General features: G+C 40.1%; 1 protein-coding gene across 1 annotated transcript in view; it reads left to right on the top strand.

Annotated features, from left to right (window-relative positions):
• The window catches only part of LOC132380092 (alpha-1,6-mannosylglycoprotein 6-beta-N-acetylglucosaminyltransferase B-like), a 919,103-nt gene that overhangs the window by 24,438 nt on the left and 874,138 nt on the right, over positions 1–20,527 (top strand). Inside the window, exon 2 of the mRNA XM_059948641.1 lies at positions 527–654. Within this exon, the coding sequence (XP_059804624.1) occupies positions 527–654 (128 nt within the window). The remainder of the gene's footprint in view (positions 1–526; positions 655–20,527) is intronic.

Genomic DNA, 20,527 nt, shown 5'->3' with positions numbered 1-20,527 from the left:
ATGGATGTGTTTAGCCAAAGAGCCTATTTCCATGATGTATTCCTTTTTGACCCTAATATAAATGGAAGCAGGAGTTAAGTTTTGCTCTACCATTCAATATGACTATTACAGTTTTTTTAAACCTCTGTACCAATTACTTGCATGAGTCCCTTAATTCCCTTAACATCTAAAAACCTAACAATCCCGTTCTTGACTTTTTGGTGATGGAGTCTCCACAGTACTCTGAGGAGAGTATTCCAAATACTCACTATCCCTTTCATGAGGAAAGTTGGGACAAATTCTCAACCCTGTCCTAAATGGTTCATCACTTATTTTCATTCAACTGCTTACCATCTGACTATTGAAATACAGTATGTAATGTATAAACAAATAATCAGAGCTCATAGATCAACTAAACAGAATTGTAAACCATTTTGCGACATAAAACCAGTCATGCACCATACACACTATTGGATTTCTAATAGTTGCAGATAATCTTAAGCTTTGAATTTGTATTTAGTTTAAGGCCCATTTTGTTTTCTTCTAGGTTATTTGTGGCTGGAATTGGATTTTTTACCCTCTGTTTCATAATGACCTCACTTGGCGGACAATTTTCAGGCAAGAGATTGGGAGACTCACCCTTTGGCATCAGGCAATTAGGCATCAGACCAGAAGGTAAAGCCGTATTTACATTAAATGTAAAAGTAGATTAATTTATTGAGATGTGATATTCAATATAAGGGAAGTACCATCAAATTATTTTAGTATTTGACATTGAACTTTTATGTCCAAATGGAAGTCCCCTTATAATTGTTTATTCCTATGTCTCATATGCCATAGTTTCATACATTGATCTGTATAGAATTGCAATGCTACTTTATGTTTCCACTCTACTACAATGTGAAAGTAATTGAATTACCTGCTAACTAATTACTTTAAGGATTGATAGAAGTACCTAACCCCTTGTGTTTTATTGCAGAATACTGATCAAATGAAAATAATTTCAGTACTGCTATTAGACTAACCCATAAATCATTTAATATCAAAGCATGGATAATATTCATTTGATTCTGACCATAATAGAATGACCTTTTAAACTGGTGTTGTCCAGAAACCTTTTCTAGAGATTTTTTTTTGGCAACACAAACTATCAATGAAAACTTCTTCAAATTTCAAATTTAAGATAGCATTATCTCTTATTTTTGCACTAACTTTAAAGATGCTAAGTGGTAGGTCTCTATTGATATTGATACAAAACAATGCGATATCACAAGGAATTACTTGTAGTTTGGATGGACCTTTTTCATTGTAGTGCTAGAAAAGTCAAGATGACTTTCATTTTATCTGTACTTAGGTCACTTGCTTTGGACTTTTCCCATTCTAGCAAATTTTGCTAAGACATATGTATTTTGCTTTACATTCATAGCTTGTACCCTCATTGACTGAAAATATACAAAACAATGACACCTTGACATTAGTTAGTTTCATAGAGCACTGCAACATAGAACCAGGCCTTTCAGCCCATCTAGTTCATGTTGAACTGTTATTTTGCCTAGTCCCATTGGCCTGTAACTGCACTATCGTCCTTCATACCTTTCCTGCTTATGTTCCTATCCAAACTTCTCCTAAATGCTGAAATCAAACTCACATCCATCACTTTCTCTAGCAGCTTGTTCCACATTTGTACTACCCTTTGAGTGAAGAAGCTCCCTCTCCATTTCCCCATAAGTATTTCACCTTTCACCCCTAACCTATGACCTCTACTTCTAATTTCACCCAAAATCAGGGGAAAAACCCTGCTGGTGTTAATCCTATCTAAAACCCCTCATAATTTTGTATACCTCTATTAAATCTCTCCTCATTCTTCTACCTTCCAGGGAATAAAGTCCTATTCTATTCAACTTTTCCCTTTAACTCAGCTCCTCATGTCTTGTACAACTTCAACATAACATTCAAACTTCTGTACTAAATGCTTTGAGTTATGAAGAGAAATATGCCAAAAGCTCTCTTTATGACCATGTACCTGTGTCATCACTTTCAAGGATTATGTATCTATACTGCCAGATCCCTGTTCTTCTGCACTTCTCAGTGCCCTACCATTCACTTTGTAAGTCCTATCCGAATTTGTCTTCCCAAAGTGCATCCCTCACACGTCTGTATTAAATTCCATCTTCCCATCTTCTCTCTCGTCTGGTTTTACCTGTCACTTGCCATCTTGTACTCCTTCCCTTCCCGCACCCTTCTTTGTCTCAAGACAGCAAATGCTCCTTTACTGCAATCTGGACGTGGTTAATGATCTCATTATTCTTTTACCTCAGTTCTGTAGACCGTGTGCATCTTACGAGTAAATGCAAACAGTATGCAAAAGCTCTCATTTGAGATCTCTCCATCTCTTTTGGCTTCATGCATAAGTGACCACACTGATCTTCAAGAGGACCAATTTTGTACCTTGCTATACTTCTGTTCTTAATATATCTGGAGAACATCTTAGACAAGGTTCTTCACCTTGTCTGCTAGAGCAACCTCATGCCTTCTTTTTGTCCATCTGATTTTCAGCTTAAGTGTTCCCTTGCATTTCTTATATTCCTCAAGTGCCTCATTAGTTCCTTGCTGCCTATACCTGCTATACATTTCCTTCTTCTTAACCAGGCTTCAGTGTCCCTCAAAGCCTTTTATTCTGACAGGAACATACAACTCAGTACTCTTAAAATTTTACTTTTGAGGGCCACCCACTTACCAAGCATTCCTTTACCAGAGACAACCTACTCCAATCTATACTTGCCAGACCCTTCTGATGCCATCAAAATCTGCTTTTCTCCAATTTAGAATCTCAGCCTGAGGACCAGTCCTGTCCTTCTCCATAATTATCTTGAAACTAATGGAATTACGATCACCAAGTCCAAAGTGTTCCCCTACACACACTTCCGTCACCCTGTCCTCTGTCATTCCTTAACAGGAAAACTTGTATTATATTCTCTCTAATTGGGACCTCTACCTCTAATTGGGAATCCTCCCTGAACACATTTGCCAACCTCTATCCCATCTAGAACTTATATGGTATGAGAGTCCCAGAAAGTATTTGGAAAGTTAAAATCATACAATTACAGCCTTATTTTTCTTGCAGCTGCCTGTATCTCTCCACAGATTTGCTCCTCTAAATTCCACTGACTATTTGGTGGTCTATAATATAATCCCATTAATGTGGTCATCCCTTTCTTATTCCTTGGTTCCACTCATATAGCCTCAATATATGAGCCGTCCATCTCATCTAAGCACTGTCATGACATCTTCCCTGACTAGTAGTGCCCCCTCCCCATTTAATACCTCTTCCACCATCATGCCTAAACCAACAGAACCCCAGAATACTAAGCAGTCAGTCTTGCCCCTCTTGCAACAAAGTCTCACTAATGGCTATAACAAGAGATTTGTTCTCTGCTAAGGGCTAGATCAGTGGCATTTAAGTCTGGTGATCCAAGTCTATATAAGAAAAATAGCTGTGACTTGTGGAGGGCTATTTCAAGAGCCAAGAAACAACACTGGGAGAGGTTGGAGGTGACATTAGATGCACGTCAACTCTGGTAGGGTTTGCAGGCCATTACTTCCTACAAATTAAAATTCAACACCATGAATGGCAGTGATGTGTCACTGTCAGACGAGCTCAACGCCTCTTACGCTCAGGGAGAATAAAACCACAGCTATGAGGAACCCTGCAGCATCTGGTGACCTTGTGATCTCTGTCTTGGAGGCCAATGTCAGGCTGTCTTACAAGAGGGTGAACCCTCACAAGGCAGCAGGGCCTGATGGAATACCTGGTAAGGCTCTGTAAACATGTGCCAACCAGCTGGCAGGAGTAGTCGAAGATATCTTCAGTCTTTCGCTGCTACAGTCGGTAGTTTCCAACCTGCTACAAAAAGGCAACAATTATACCAGTGCCTAAGGGGAACAGCATTAGCTACCCCAACGACTCTCATCCAGTACCACTCATATCTATGGTGATGAAATGCTATGAGAGGCTAGAAACATAGAAACATAGAAGACCTGCAGCACAATACAGGCCCTTTGGCCCACAAAGTTGTGTCGAACATGTCCCTACTTTAGAAATTACTAGACTTCTCCATAGCCCTCTGTTTTTCTAAGCTCCATGTACCTATCCAAAAGTCTCTTAAAAGACCCTGTCGTAAAAACCTCCACCACAGTAGTCGGCAGTCCATTCCACGCACTCACCACTCTCTGAGTAAAAAACTTACCCCTGACATCCCCTCTGTATTTACTCCACAGCACCTTAAACCTGTGTCCTCTTGTGGCAACCATTTCAGCCCTGGGAAAAAGTCTCTGACTGTCCACACGATCAATGCCTCTCATCATCTTGTACACCTCTATCAGGTTATCTCTCATCCTCTGTCTCTCCAAGGAGAAAAGGCCAAGTTCATTCAACCTGTTTTCATAAGGCATGCTCCCCAATCCAGGCAATACCCTTGTAAATCTCCACTGCACCCTTTCTATGGCTTCCACATCCTTCCTGTAGTGAGATGACCAGATCTGAGCACAGTACTCCAAGTGGGGTCTGACCAGGGTCCTATATATCTGCAGCATTACCTCTCGGCTCCTAAGCTCAATTCCATGATTGATGAAGGCCAGTACACCGTATGCCTTCTTAACCACAGCGTCAACCTGCGCAGCTGCTTTGAGCATCCTATGGACTCTGACCCCAAGATCCCTCTGATCCTCCACACTGCCAAGAGTCTTACCATTAATACTATATTCTGCCATCATTTTTAATCATGGTTGGTCATGAATAGAATCAATACCTGTCTCAGGGAGGACCTGGACCTATTGCCAGAGCAGATGTGATCTCAATGGTTCTCCAGGCAGACAACACAAACACCTATGTCAGGATGCTGTTTATTGACTATAGCTCAGCATTTAACACCATCATTCCTACAGTCCAAATCAAAAAGCTATAGAACCTAGTCCTCTGTACTTCCCTCTGCAACTGGATCCTCAACTTCCTAACTGGAAGACCACAGTCTGTGTGGATTGGAAATACCATCTCTATCTTGCTGATGATTAACACTGGTGTTACACAGGAATGTGTGCTTAGCCCTCTGCTCTACTCACTACACCCATGACTATGTGGCGAGGCACAGCTCAAACAATATCTATAAATTTGCTGATGAAACAACCATTGTTGTCAGAATTTCAGACGGTAATGAAAGAGCATACAGGAGTGAGATAAACCAGTTAGCTGAGAGGTGTCATAGCAACAACCTTGCACTCAATGTCAGCAAGACTAAGCAGCTGATTGTGGACTTTAGCAAGGGTAAGACAAGGAACACACACCTATCCTCATAGAAGGATCAGAAGTGGAGAGAGCGAGCGATTTCACATTCCTGGATGTTAATATCTCTGAGGACCTAACCTGGGATGCAACATGTTGATGCTGCTCTAAAGAAGGCAGCAGCTATATTTCATTAGGAATTTGAGGCTATTTGGTTTATAAACTAAAACACTCAAAAACTTCCACAAATGCACCACGGAGAACATTTTGACTGGCTACTACACAAGATTGAGATAAGTTGCAGAAAGTTTTAAAATTAGTCATCTCTATCATGGTACCAGCCTCCGAAGTATCCAATGCATCTTCAAGGAGCAATGCCTTAAGAAGGTGCATCCATCACTAAGGAAGGAGGTACAGAAGCCTGAAGACACACACTCAGCAATTCAGGAACAACTTCCCTCTGCCAGCTAATTTCTAAATGGACATTGAACCCATGAACACTACCTCACTGCTTTTTTAATCTCTGTTATTTTGCACTACTTATTTCAACTTAACAACTTAATTGACATACATACATATATATACTTAATGTAACAGTTTATTCACTATATTTATCTATCATGTATTTCATTATACTGATGCTGTAAAGATAACAAATTTCACGACATATGCCAGTTATTATATCTGATACTGATTCTGAATATCACAATTCCACATGTTGGACCGTGCTCTAAATTCATCCGTCTTATCTGTACTGCTCCTTACACTGAAGTAGACTCTAGTCATAGCATTCTTACCAAAGTTCCTGTCTTTGCATGTAGATTTAACATCATCTTTCCCCATAAGCACTTCATTATCTGCCCTGACACTCTGATTCCCATCCCTCTGCAATTCCAGTTTAAAATACAAAATTGCACTTGCCTTTTATTAAGCTGCATTGAAATAGACACAACTCAGAACACTCGCTCACCATGCTCAACTTTTTAGTTTCTGTTTTCATATGTAGATCTAACATCATCTTTCCCCACAACCATTTCACTATCTGCTATCATATTCTGGTTCCAACCCTCTGCAACTCTAATTCAAAATACAAACCTCATCAAGAAATTATTTTGAATGCCCAACACTCAACTAACCTAAAGATTCAAATAATAGTTGCAATCAATTTGAACTTTGATTTCACTCAGTTATGAATTTATAATTTCTCATAATTTTGTATTACCAGCATCATAGAAAATAAGCAATTCCAAAATTGGATAAGGGCCAACTATTGCTATGTTATTTTCCAGACAACTAGGAGGAAATATACCAATCTGTATCATTATTGTCTTGTATTTCTGATAAACATACCTCTTAAGTTCCATTGCTTTTATTCTTTGCAGCATACGTTTTCTGTTCCATTATATTTGCCTGCCAGTCGTAAAAATATAGCTATTAATTGCACTTAACTTTTATTATGTTCTTGCACAATGCCAAAAGTAGCTGGGGATCAGATTATGTAGTGCCATGTTTTTCAGTGCTATTTCACTCAATTCAGTAAAAAATGTAAATGATAATGAAAATTAGTGACTTACAGTGTCAATCGCAAAGACAGCAAATTTTCATTTCTGGTTTGTCCATGCATCTGCTGCCTCATGCACAGAGGATTCCAGCTACGCACAGCTGCGCTTATCAATTTGCACTTCTATCCTGGAGATGAATTATGGGATTTTTATTCACATCGGAACACAGCCTCTTTGTGCAAAAGCAGGCCCCTGCAGTTCCTTTTCAATTTAAAGGGAATCTTCTTGAGCAAGTCCCAGCCACATGGTGCCCGTCTTAAGTAGGGCACTTTAACATTAAGTTTTTTTTATATATCCATTTATTCTCCCATCTCACCAGCTCACTGCCTTTGCCTGACCCAGCCTAATCTTTCCTGCACCAATTGTCCTTCATGTTCGATAGGTGTATGTAGGTCTTCTCCTCATCAAACCTCATCCATGAGTGGTGACTACAGGCCATCACATCTCCCAATCAATGACTAAAGACAACATTTGCCACAACTTTCCCTTCTGATCCTTGACATTCCCTACCACTCTTGAGTCTTTCTGCTTCACAAATCATGTCCTTTCCTATGAACTAGCCATGTCATGAGGCATAACTGATATTATTTACAACTCTGCAGTAACGCAAAGAATGAGTGAAAGGCCTTATAAAACTTATTCAGTAACATTCAAAATCTTGAATTCTAAGCTAATGAATTTCTAAGTAGCATTCCTGCGACCAAGATAGTTGTTGGTGTGGTGAACTACATATACCTGTCTGGACACGCCTCCCCCTGCTGACTGCTCCTGTGGCTCCTCCCACAGACCCCGGTATAAAGGCGATTGGAGCCACAGACCCTTCCTCAGTCTCCAGGATGTTGTGTGATGGTCACTTGCTGCTTGTGCTTTCTTCCAGCCAATAAAAGCCTACCTTAACCCATGTCTCAGAGTTATTGATGGTGCATCAGTTGGTCAGGAATGCTGTCAAGGTTTAAAAGACCTGCACAAGTGTTGAGGTTTTAACAGACCAGAAATTCGAATACAGTAAATACCTTAACCTTTTAAAATTATACATAAATTGGTGACTCAAACATTGCTGAAGGATGTTTCTATGGTTCATTGACATGATTCAAGAATATATTTTTCACTAGTGCTTTTCACAGAGACTCATCTTAGTTATTTTAAAGTGCATAGTGTATTTTTATTATAATTACTGACATTCAGAAAGCAATTACAATGAAGTGCACCAAGCACTTTACATAATTATGACTTGGCTCTTAGTTCAGTTCAGCAAGCATTTTAAAAGAATTTCTGATTTGGGGCATTTGTGCAGTAATAAAGTTGTATTGAGCAAAAGCAAACCTGGAGGAACATGACGAGCCAAGCAGCTTCTGTGAAGTCATCATCCCGAAGCAGGGTCAAGACCTAAAACGCCAGCTATCCTTTTGCTTCCACAGATGCTGCTTGACCTGCTGAGTTCATCCAGCAGAGCTTGTTCTTTTGCTCCATATTTCAGCAGCCTCTTGTGTCCACTATATAGTTTTATTCTTCTTTAGTTCACAGTAATGTTACCAGGCCACCAAACCTAACCACATTACAAATTGATTATAGTTGATTCCATTCCTAGAATTCTTCTTCCCAATCATCCCAAATGTTTCCATCCTTCACATTCCTTGCCATTCCATGACTATCTGGATTAATGGTTTTGCGTGGCAGGATGTTTCTCGGAAGTCATGCCTTCAGGCCACATTTCGGCAGAGGTTTAACTTTTCTCCATCCAAGAAAAGTTATGTTAATTTTGTTTTTATTCAGAAATATCTTGACCCTGGAAAATAAGATGTTGGGAGGACTGAGTAATTGTGGGATGAGCAGTTGGAATGAGAGATACTGCTGTATTACCACCAACACTGTTCTCAACAAAATCCTCCAAATCCACTGGCAAGATAAGTGAACTCACATGACCACCCTTTCCTGCCTAACATCTAAGTTATACTTGGTAGACTCTGATGATTGTATGCCTAATGGCAGACTCTCTACTTTGAGTTCCAATATAAAAAGGGATTAACACGGTACAGGAAATGAACCAAGGATGTTCTCACTGCCTCTGTAAAAAAGTGTGACATCCCCGCCAACTCCAAACAATCCTTGATTGTTGACCAATCAACCAACAGAGAATGACCATTTAGAAAGACATTGTGAATCTCATCAATTCAGTGACCGTATACAGAATTCCATTATAAACAGTGAAAAGAGCTTGCCCAAATAGCTGAATTGCATCCTGAATGGATTCTCCTGCTCCAACAGAAAATAGCTACATCCCAGCAGTTGTGTTTCTTTTCCAAAACTCTATAATATAATTCTTGGATACCTCCTACTGCTTTCGTGAGTTCTCATTTCTAGAGTGAAGTAGAAGTGAAGGATATCTGATTAATCTGTAAAGACAAAGCAGCACCAATAATTAAACCATATTTTCAATACAAATTATTTAATTTTCTGCCTGTAAATTCAATAATATATTAAGGATATAAGTTCATTAATTTCTTAATTTTTGTTTTGGACATGTTTGTTCATACCTCTGAATTTCTTATTACAAATATTTCAGCTTCTTGTAAACACTTCTTGTAAATATTTTCTGATTTTCCTATACCTTTGTGTGGCCATGTCATTTTAGGCTTTTAATCTTTTTTGAGAGCCAATCTTTTCGAAGTCTTCATTTTTCCTTTCACAGTGCAGAAGTCACTCTGCAGATTTCATTTCCTCCTCTTGACTAGGCTATTTAATTGGATGACTGTTGTTTTTAATTGACAATTTTAACCTGGTTGCAAATGAAAAAGATGTAGTATTTCTGAATTTGTTCCTTGATTATAATTCACTTGCTGTATATACAGTACCTCACAGAATAATCCAAAGTTTATTGCTGCAGAAGAAACAATTTGACCCATTGTGTTCATGCTGGTTTAAAAACAACCCAGCCTGATCCCATCACCTACTTCTACAGTTCATGATTTTTCAAGCATGTTTTAAACAAATTGAGGGTTTCTGTCCCTACAAGTTTTCAGATATGGAATTCAAAACTCCACTGCTCTCTGAATGAGGAAAGCATTTCTCATCATCACTTGGTGTAGTTACTATTATAAGAGAGAAGGTGCTCAAAAGGTGAAAGACGTAAGTGGCGCAGACTAGAGGAACTTAACCCTAGGGTTCTGTAAGGGGGAGCGTTAGACCAATTAGCCTGACCTCTGTGGTTGGGAAGATGTTAGAGTCAATTGTTAAGGATGAGGTGATGGAGTACTTGGTGACACAGAACAAGATAGGACAAAGTCAGCATGGTTTCCTTCAGGGAAAATCCTGCCTGACGAACCCTTTGGAATTTTTTGAAGAGATTGCAAGTAGAATAGATAAAGGGAATGTAGTGGATGTTGTATATTTGGACTTTAAGAAGGCCTTTGACAAGGTGCCATATTTGAGGCTGCTTATCAAGTTAAGAGCCTATGGTATTACAAGAAAGTTACTAACATGATTAGAGCATTGGCTGATTGGTAGGAGGCAGCAAGTGGGGATAAAAGAATCCTTTTCTGGTTGGCTGCCAGTGGCCAGTGGTGTTCCGCAGGGGTTGGTGTTGGGACCTCTTCTTTTTATGCTGTATATAAATGATTTAGATGTTGGAATAGATGGCTTTTTTTGCCAAGTTTGCAGACGATACAAAGATTGGTGGAGGGGCAGGTAGTGTTGAGGAAACAGCTGGGATGAAGAAGGGCTTAGACAGATTGGGAGAATGGGTAAGAAAGTGGCAAATGAAACATAATGTTGGAAAATGCAGGGTCATGCACTTTGGTAGTAGAAATAAATGTGTGGGTTATTTTCTAAAATGGGCAGAAAATCCAAAAATCTGAGATGCAGAGGGACTTGGGAGTCCTTGTGCAGAACATCCTGAAGGTTAACTTGCAGGTTGAGTTGGTGGTGAGGAAGGTAAATGCCATGTTAGGATTCATTTCAAGAGGTTTAGAATACAAAAACAAGGATGTGATATTGAGGCTTTATAAGGCATTGGAGAGGCCTCACCTTGAGTATTGTGAACAGTTTTGGACCCCTTATCTTAGAAAATATGTGCTGGCATTGAAGAGGGTCCAGAGAAGGTTCACAGGATGATTTCAGGAATGAAAGGGTTATCATAAGAGGAACGTTTGGTGGCTCTGGGTCTATACTCGCTGGAATTCAGAAGGATGGGGGGGATCTCATTGAAACCTTTCAAGTGTTGAAAGGCCTAGACAGAGTAGATGTGGAAAGGATGTTTCCCATGGTGGGAGGGTCTAGGACAAGAGGGCACAGCATCAGGATAGAGGGGTGCCCTTTCAAAACAGAGATGTGGAGAAATTTCTTTAGCCAAAGGGTCATGAATTTGTGGAAATTGTTGCCACATGCAGCTGTGGAGGCCAGGTTGTTGTGTGTAATTAAGGCAGAGATTGATAGGTTCTTGACTGGACATGGCATCAAAGGTTACAGGGAGAAGGCCAGGAACTGGGGTTGAGGAGGAGATTAAAAAAAAGGATCAGCTATGATTGAATGGTGGAGCAGACTTGATGGGCCAAATGGCCTATATCTGCTCCTATGTCTTATGGTCTTATAGTACTTTCCCTGTTCATTTTAAGTCTGTTTTCTATGCTTTTTGAACACTGCTCAAAAATATAGTTCTTCTCACTTACAGTTTTAGCTTTGCATAATTTAGGCATCTTCTTACTGCACTGCAAATAAAAGAACAACAGCTTATTAAAATTCTCCAGTCCTGTCACCATCCCATAAATCTTCTCTATATACTTCAAATAGTGTCGAGCTAGCAACTCGTCCTCATTAAAAACCAGACAAAAGTGTTACAGAAATGGCAAGGTTTCTGTCCGTTTGCCACAAGGCACAGAAAGGAACAACAACAGCTCTACACTTAAAATGTAGTTATGTCTATCACTTAACAAGGTTACCAGAAGCAACAGACAGGATAAACAAAGGAGAGTCAGTTGATGCTATTTACTTAGATTTTCAGAAGGTTTTTGACAAGCTGCCACACATGACACTGCTAAACAAGAGCTCATGGTATTATAGGAAAGATATCAGCCTGAATAGAAGATTGGCTGACCAGCAGGAGGCAAAGAGTAGAGATAAAGGGAGCTTTTCTGGTTGGCTGCTAGTGACTAATAGTGCTCTGCAGAGGTTAGTGTTGGTATTGCTTTTTCAGTATATGTCAATGGTTTAGATGATGGAATTGCTGGCTTTGTGGTCAAGCTTGCAGATGCTATAAAGATAAGTTGAGGAGAAGGTAGTGTTGAGGAAGCAGGGTGTCTGCAGAAGGCCTGAGACAGATTAAAAGACTGGGCAAAGAAGTGGCAGATGAAATACAGTGTAGGGAAGTGTGCAGTCATGCATTATGATAGAAGGAATAAAGGTGTAAACTGTTTTCTAAATTGGAAAAAATTGGAAAATCAGAGGTGCAAAGGGACTTTTGAGCCCGTGTGCAGGATTTCCTAAATGTTAACTTGCAGGTTGAGTGGGTAGTAAGGAAGGCAAATGCAATGTTAGCATTCATTTTGAGAGGACTGGAATATACTGTAAAAGCAAGGATGGAGTGCTGAGGCTTTTTAAGGCATTGGTCAGATTGCACTTATAGAGCATTGTGAGCAATTTTGGGCCCCTCATTTAAGAAAGGATGCACTGGCATTTGAGAGGGTCCAGAAGAGATTCTCAGGAATGAGCCTATGAATGAAAGGGTTAATACATGAGGAGCATTTGATGGCTTGTCCTCACTGGAGTTTAAAAGAATGGGTTGGGGGGGGATCTAATTGAAACATATTGAAACAAATATTGAAATGCTGAGATAGAATATTTGTGGATAGGATGTTTTCTATAGTGGGGGAGTCTAGGACCAGAGGTCACAGCCTCAGAATCAAAGAACTTCACTTTAGAACAGAGATAAGGATAGGACAGAATTTCTTTAGCCAGTGGGTGAAGAATCTGTGGAATTCATTGCCACAGATGTGTGTGGAGGCCAAGTCATTGGGATATTTAAAGCAGAGATTGATAGGTTCTTGATTAGTGAGGGTGTCAATAGTTATGGGGAAAATGCAGGATAAAGGGATTGAGAGGATAATAAATCAGCCATGTGGATTGGTAGAGCAGAATTGATGGATTAAATAGCCTAATTTATGCCTTTTGTCTTAAGGTACTCATGTTCTGGCATAATCTCACTACATGTGCCTTTTAATCAACTAATTGACCTGTCCTAACAGTACAAGGATCGGTGAGCTTGAACATCAAGCCACCTTTTTTCCTTACCTCCTGATATGTTTGCATTTCTTGAGCATTCCCTTACCTTGTTGCATTATCTCATATTTCACGGGCTCAGATTCCATTTCCAATTTTTTTACCTGACTGTCATGAATAGTGGCACGCATCCAAGTTTTGTCGGTAAAATTCTCTGGAGTATGGTTAGCTGTCGGTGTCCTTTTAGACTCAGACTCCCAATTATTGCCAGCCACATTCCTTTGTGGAATATCTGTACTTAAAGGTCTCATGGTGAGCCCTGTGTGCTCAATTGTAGGAGTTCAGTTTCTAGTATTACTGTTTGTGATTTTGCCTTAAGATTTTGTTTCTGTCGTCTTGTTTATTTTGAGTCTGAGTTTGAGTTAATTCTAGACCTTACTCTGCACTTGGGTTCACCATTATCCATAGCTCTCTCATTATAGCACGATTGAGCCATCATGAAACTAACGGAGTAGGAAGGTCAGCAAACCATATTGGCCCACCAGGAAGAAACTGTAGATAGACATAGCAACATGCTTCAGGAGATCCTTACCACTCTCTGACTCCAGTAGGCAGGATTTGAGTTCAGCTGGAGCGGCTGCCAGTTCTGGGTATGTTCAGGCTGGAGACTCAGTCAATATGCATGAGGGATTGCTTCACCTACCAGTTCCTGAGCAGTACAATGGTAACCCTGAAGTTTGCTGAGAATTCCTGGTGCAATGCTCCTTGGCCTTCAAGTTACAGCCATCTGAGTTCCTGTCCAAATGCAATAAGGTAGTCTCTCTCTCTCCCTCTCTCTCTCTCTCTCTCTCTCTCTCTCTCCCCCTCTCTCTCTTCCCCCTCCCCCTCCCTCTCTCTCTCTCCCCCTCCCTCTCTCTTTCTGAATAAACCCTTATTCTCCAGAGAGCTGCAATATTTGCCAAATTGGACCTCCATAGTATCTACAATCGCATTCGTAAGAGAGACAAATGGAAAGTGGCGCTCAGCACACCCACAGGCCACCTGGGTCATACATTTCAGGTTGGCAAACACTTCAGCAGTATTTCAAGCCTTCACCAATGATATTCTCTGAGAAATGCAACACAACCTTGTGTTTGTATCCCTAGACAACAAACTCATTTTCTCCTGGTCCACTCAAGAATACATCCAGCACTTCAAGCAGGATCTACAACAGTTTTTTGAGAATCAACTATTCATCCAACTTGAGAAAAGTGAATTCCATGTATCCACAGTCTCCTTCCTTGTGCTTGTTATATTTAATGGCAGTCTACAAATGGATCCTGATAAGACCCAGGCCATGTGGAATTGGCTGCAACCCACCTCTGGGAAGCAACTCCAATGGTTTGTAAGTATTGCCAACTTCTACAGGTGGTTCATCCGCAATTTCAGTTCAGTGGCCGCACTGCTCACCAACCTTGCCCTTCCACTGGACCCTGGAGGCCAAGGCAGCTTTGCAGTGTTAAAGCAAAGGTTCCCCTCCATACCTATCCTAGTTCCACTGGACCTGGGCTTACCTTTTGTGGTGGAGGTCAACCCATCGGACATGGGAGTAGAAGCTGCCTTGGATAACAAACTGCATTGCTGTTCCTTCTATTCAAGACATCTTTCTCGCATGAAGGCAAACTATGACATCAGGAATCGGGAATTATTGGCTGTTAATCTGTGACTGGAGGAGTGGAGGCACTAGTTGGAAGGGTCCGAACATAAATTTATGGCATCAATTGAAACAACCTAACCTGCATCTAGGATTCAAAGAGGCTGAATTCTAGACAAGCAAGTTTGTCCCTATTCTTTTATAGATTCAGCTTCCTTATTACTTACCACCCAGGATCAAAACATCAAAAAACAGACCCCCTCTCTCGACAGTTTGAAGAACCTGACAGGAAAAGGAACCCTTCAACAATAATTCACAGCTCTAGAATGGTGGCGCCATCCACTGGAACACAGACTTGATAATCCACCAAGCCCAAGAGTTGGGGCAGAGCTGGGTAGTGGTCCTCCCGGATGTATCATTTGGAGGTACTCAATTGGGTCATACTTCAAACCTGGCTGGGCATTTGAGGTGGCTCACACCCTACAGTTCGTCAAGAGGCGTTCCTTGTGGCTAGTCATGACTAAACATGTTTGGAAATATATTCTTTGTGTGTGAAATCTGTGCATGAAATAAAGAACCTTGAGCACAGCCTCAATGTCTTCTTTCTATGGACTTTGTCTCTGGTCTTCTGGCATCTCAGGGTAATTTGGCAATCATAGTAGTCATGGGTTGATTTTACAAGGTCTACCACTTCATACCCCCTCCCAAACTACCATTGCCTTCAGAGGTTGCCAAGCTCATATTACAGAATTCTCAATCCCACCCCAGACTTCATGTCCATTCGCAGCCCTGAGTTTTTCTCTAGGCTTTGGAAGGCCTTTTGTGAGCTCATTGTTGCCTCTGCCAGTCTGCCGTCTGGGTTCCATCCGTAGACCAATGGGCTAATGAGGAGGGTTAACCAGGATCTAGAGAGAACATTCAGATGTCCAGCCTTGGGGAAACCCTACCACCTGGAGTAAAAACCTGATCTGGGCTGAGCTTGCCCACACGCAACACACTTCAGCATCTGGCTTTTGGGATGTGCCCTTTGAATGTTAGTTTGGGAACCATTCTCTGCTGTTCCTGGTACAAGAATCAGAGGTTGGGGGTTCCACCAGCAGAACAACTGGTCCAGAGATGTTGGCAGAAATGGGTTAAGGTGAGAGAGATATTGTTGGCCAATTTGTGTCAACAACAAGACCAGCCCAAACACCAAAGAAGATAGAGACCAGCATTCCTTCCCAATCAGCAGGTCTGACTCTCAACTAGAGATCTCCCTACATAGGTTGAATCCAGAAAATTGGCCCCTCGTTACATCAGTTCATTTAAAATCCTGTGACCTGTCCATCCAGTTACCTATTATTTACAATTCCTGAGCACCATGCAGATTCACCCCACATTCCATGTTTCTGCCTAAAGTCCCTGAGTGCCAGATCCTTGAGTCTGGTTCCCAAACCTCCACCACCTTCCCAGAATTGTTGAGGGACCTACACAGTCCGGTGACTTCTGGACATCTGCATTGTTCGTGGTAAAAGGCAGTGGATTGGGAGGTATATGGCCCAGAAGAAAGAAGCTGGAAGTCTTCACGGGACATCCTGGACCCTACCTTGATAGAGGGCTTTCACCAGTACTATTCTGATTGCACTGGGCCATCAGGAGCCAGGCATGGAATGGGAGGTGGTGGTGGTTCTGTAGTGGTCCCAACTGAATAGTTGCAGGCATCCAAGTTTCACCACTCCAATTCCCCACAGTATGGTTAGCTGCTGTTGTCCTTTTAAGACAGAGTCTGAGTTAATTCTAGACCTTACTCTGTATTTAGGTTCACCACCATCTATAGCTCACTCGTTACACCAAATGACGCGACCATTTATACGTTCCTAGAACCTAAAGCATTATTTTGAAATATTTTGATTCTACTGTAACCTGATGATCTGAAATTCATTGATAACCTCATAGCCAGTTTTTGTATTATCATTTGCAAATATTTGTATCATGGTTCCTATTTAAATTCTAAATCAAATATGTTTTTGGACTTCAATACTAACCCCCCCTGGACTCTCAAGGATAAATATGCACACTTGTTTTCCTTCTGGTCCCTTTAGCTAAATTTTTGGCCTATTCTTGCTTGCAATTATGTTACTCCCACACAGTTTCTTTTTCTTCAGGCTTGGAAAACAGTAATGAAACAGCAGCACTAAAGGGACAAAGGGAATATAGAGAAGCTGACAGGCACTCTGCCTTGCTAATTATCAACACAAAAGCAGATCTAGAATAGGATTCACCTTTATTACATGGTGTAAGATGGATTCTATTCCTTTGATGTTCCTATTCCATGTCTGAGACTGATAGAACGTGGGGTATGGAGTATCAGATATTGTTGAAATCAGAAAAACATTAGACTGAAAAGTGCCATGATAAAAAGAAGGAGGAACAACAGTATATTTTTTGTTCATTATTTAGCTGTAAAGGTGACCTAGAGTAAACCTGAATTTTGAAGATCTGCATTAATAATTCAACTTTCTGGATCATTAGCTGCTAACTATACAATGTTACACTCAGGGAGTGTCCTCCTTTCTATCAGTATCTGTACAGCTCGGAAACAAGGAACTGCCCATTGGCCTCATTATAACCCATAAATTTACATAAATATATTTAAATCTGTAGCACAGTCAATTCCCTGTATAATCGCACAGACACCATCTTTGTGTGCTGCTAGTCTTTTAAAAGCAAACTCTAAGAGGCCTCTACATTGATTTAGTATAAAAATGCATTCTTAAAGCTGAGGATGAATGTTTTTGGGAAAGCTATATTTTCTTTGTTGTTTCTAAGTAAAGTACTAATATTTCTGCAATGTTTTGATTCCTTGTTAAACGATGAGATGAAATTCATTTGCAGACCTCTAGATTTGGTATTACTGATGCTCCCACTGGTTATCCCCCATCTGTAACTACACACATGGATATCTCATTGCTGACATGCATTTTGAGTAATAAAATCCCAAATACAGTTGTTGCCCACTTTTCCATCTCCCCTTCATGAAAGGGTCTCTGCCAGATGTGTATCAAATGGAATTTGCCCGACGTGTATAATCTTGAACAAGGACAGTTTCGTGTAGATTACCCATTTACAATTATGTAGACCAGCGCTTATTTAGTTATGGAACAATATCTGCTGCATAGGTTAGGGAAAGGGAAACATGATTTAGCAGGAATTTGAGGAAAAGGAAGGATTAAAACCTGGACCCCACTGCCTGAGTTCATTGATAGAGGCAGCTGCTCTCATAACATTAAAAAAACCCATTTAGATGAGAATTTGAAATGCCATGACATCGAACGTTATGGCCTCAGTGCTGTGAAACAGGATTAATATAGGTAAGTTTTTGCTGGCCTATAGGTGGTTGGGTCTGTTTCTATGCTGTACAATTCAATGAACTGCTGCTTCTGCCATAGAGATAACACCTAAAGTGAGAAAAATCATGCTATTTTGCCTAAGATTTAAGAACTATCAAATTTAACTGAAAGAAATTAAATAAAACATAATAACCATAGGGTGCCGTCACTGGAAGCTATATCTGCCTTTCAATATAAAATTAGTTGTATTGCCATAGATATTAATTTTTAAACTGTACTAGTGACTTTCAAAACCTAAATGGAGATAAGATCTCCCAAAATGGGGACCACAGCTCCCTAAAATCCCTATGGGTATTCTGATATTTGGTTAACATGTTTGTAATGCAGGCAGTGTGCCAGTGTTTGCTACTTGCTCACTTCAATAGTTTAAGTCTCCAGTCAGTGCCACTGATTAACTGGAAGCATCAGCCAAATGTTGCAAAGCCAGACCTACTTAACACCAGCTTACATTGTTTAAAGCTAGTTCATATCTGTGAAAGGATTGATTTCCAGTGGCAACCTGTAAAGGATGTATGGTCTTTGTAAGCCATTTCTTTTAGAATGGATTGCCTTGTTGACTATCCTTGTGCAAAAATGGATGGCAAGCTTCAAGCAATAGCACAGTTCTTCAGTTCCAGCTTCAAACATTTCCATGTCTATTTGCAATATATTCCATGTTCTTTTCTGAGTTTGCAGTGGGTTAAAAGCCTTCTGCCACAGCCTCCATCTTTTCCACCAGCTTGTCCTATTTATCTGTCTGGTCATTTTTCTAGACGTGTTGTCGTCTCAGGGGAACCTCTAGTAATATATCTATGCCTGGAATATTTGTGAAGAAAGCTTGGCAAGCAAAACATCTTTTCTACATATTTTTGTAATTTGTAACTTAAAAAAGCTATAGTAAAGGTGAACACAGAATCATGGTGACAGTCAAAGAACAACCAGCAATTAATCTTTACTTAGTGATGTGTCTGTCTGTTCTATGGCATTGAAAGAAATCCCTTATTGCTTTTTCAACAAGGTACAAGAGTACAAGGTTAAGAGGTTTGATGGGCCAGGTGGCCTAACTGCTGCTCCTATTTCTTATTTTATTTAGAGATACAATGCGGAACAGTTCCTTCCAGCCCAATGAGCCCAGGAAACCACCTATTTAACCCTAGCCTAATCACAGGATAATTTATAAAGACCAATCAGCCTGCTAACCGGTGCATCTTTGGATTGTGGGAGGAAACCGGAGCACCAGGAGGAGACCCACGTGGTCATGGGGAGAATGTTCAAACTCTTTACAGATGGCATTAGAATTGAACTCTGAACTCCGACTCCTCAGGCTGCAATAGTGTCGCGTTCATTACTATGCTACTATTGCACCCCTAATAATATATAGCGTATGGTTTTATGATCTCTTTTATATATGTATGTGATATTTCATCATATGCTGAACAGTTCCGTACTTTCTGTAGTTTCCATGTTGAAGATAGTGGGAATAATAAAATTCAGAAACTGTAGACAAATAATTATAATTTCCCTCTGTTAGTACTTTGGGATATTTGAAACTGAATTAGAACTTGCGATCTTATTCCAACCTGGTAGTTTAATTTCTCCCTTATGATAGTAACTAAGGCGTTTCTGGAATCAGCAGGACATGTTAAAACAATATCTTTCTCGTTGGTAGTTAGGTCATGGATAAATACTAGATTGACATGTTAATGTCTCCCACTATAAATTTCTTCAATTTCAGCTCAATTGAAAAAAGTGCCTTCACTCTTTTTATTTGCCCAATAAGAAGACACTGGGTTGTCTTCAAGTGATTTAAATACAAGTAATGGGAAATCTAACAGGAATGGTTATTTTTAAAGGGGCATGTTAATAATCAGAATCAGATTTAATATCATTGGCATATGTCGTGCAATTTGTTGTCTTTGGGGCAGTAGTACAATGCAATATGATAATAATAGATCAAAATGATAATTAAGTCAATTTAAAAAAAAAGAATTTACATGGCCTGAAATTCATTCACATAAACACTGAAACAGATACTGTGCTGCTTAAGGTCAGGGTAACCCAAGATAGAAGTATTACTGTGCACTCTTCTGAGAGTTTTAACAAAGTTTGGTACAATTCATCTTGTACTAAATGTCTACAAATGAGACCAATAGTAGTGCAACATATCTGGTTATTCTTTAGAGTTGATGGCCAAAAGTTTGGCTAATGATATATGGCATCTTTTAAGCAGGAAAGAAAAGTGGATACCCTGAGAAAGTTAAAACTGAAATTCCACAACTTTAGAACACTGGGAGATGTTTAACAAGCTGTATCATCATTCTGGAATCATTAAGATCAGAAGAAAAGGGTTAGTGAAGACAAATGTAGGTCTCCTACAGTTAGAGAAGGCTATATTATAATTTGAAACAAACAATGGTTAAAAAAATGAACACATACTGTAGCAACACACATGAAATGCTGGAGTATGGTATGTTATGTAGGACTAGATGTTAATATC

This window comes from Hypanus sabinus, chromosome 23 (assembly GCF_030144855.1).
Source record: "Hypanus sabinus isolate sHypSab1 chromosome 23, sHypSab1.hap1, whole genome shotgun sequence".
Taxonomy (NCBI): Eukaryota; Metazoa; Chordata; class Chondrichthyes; order Myliobatiformes; family Dasyatidae; genus Hypanus; species Hypanus sabinus.
The sequence above is the reverse complement of the archived record's forward strand: the minus strand, read 5'-3'. Positions and strand labels throughout refer to the sequence as shown.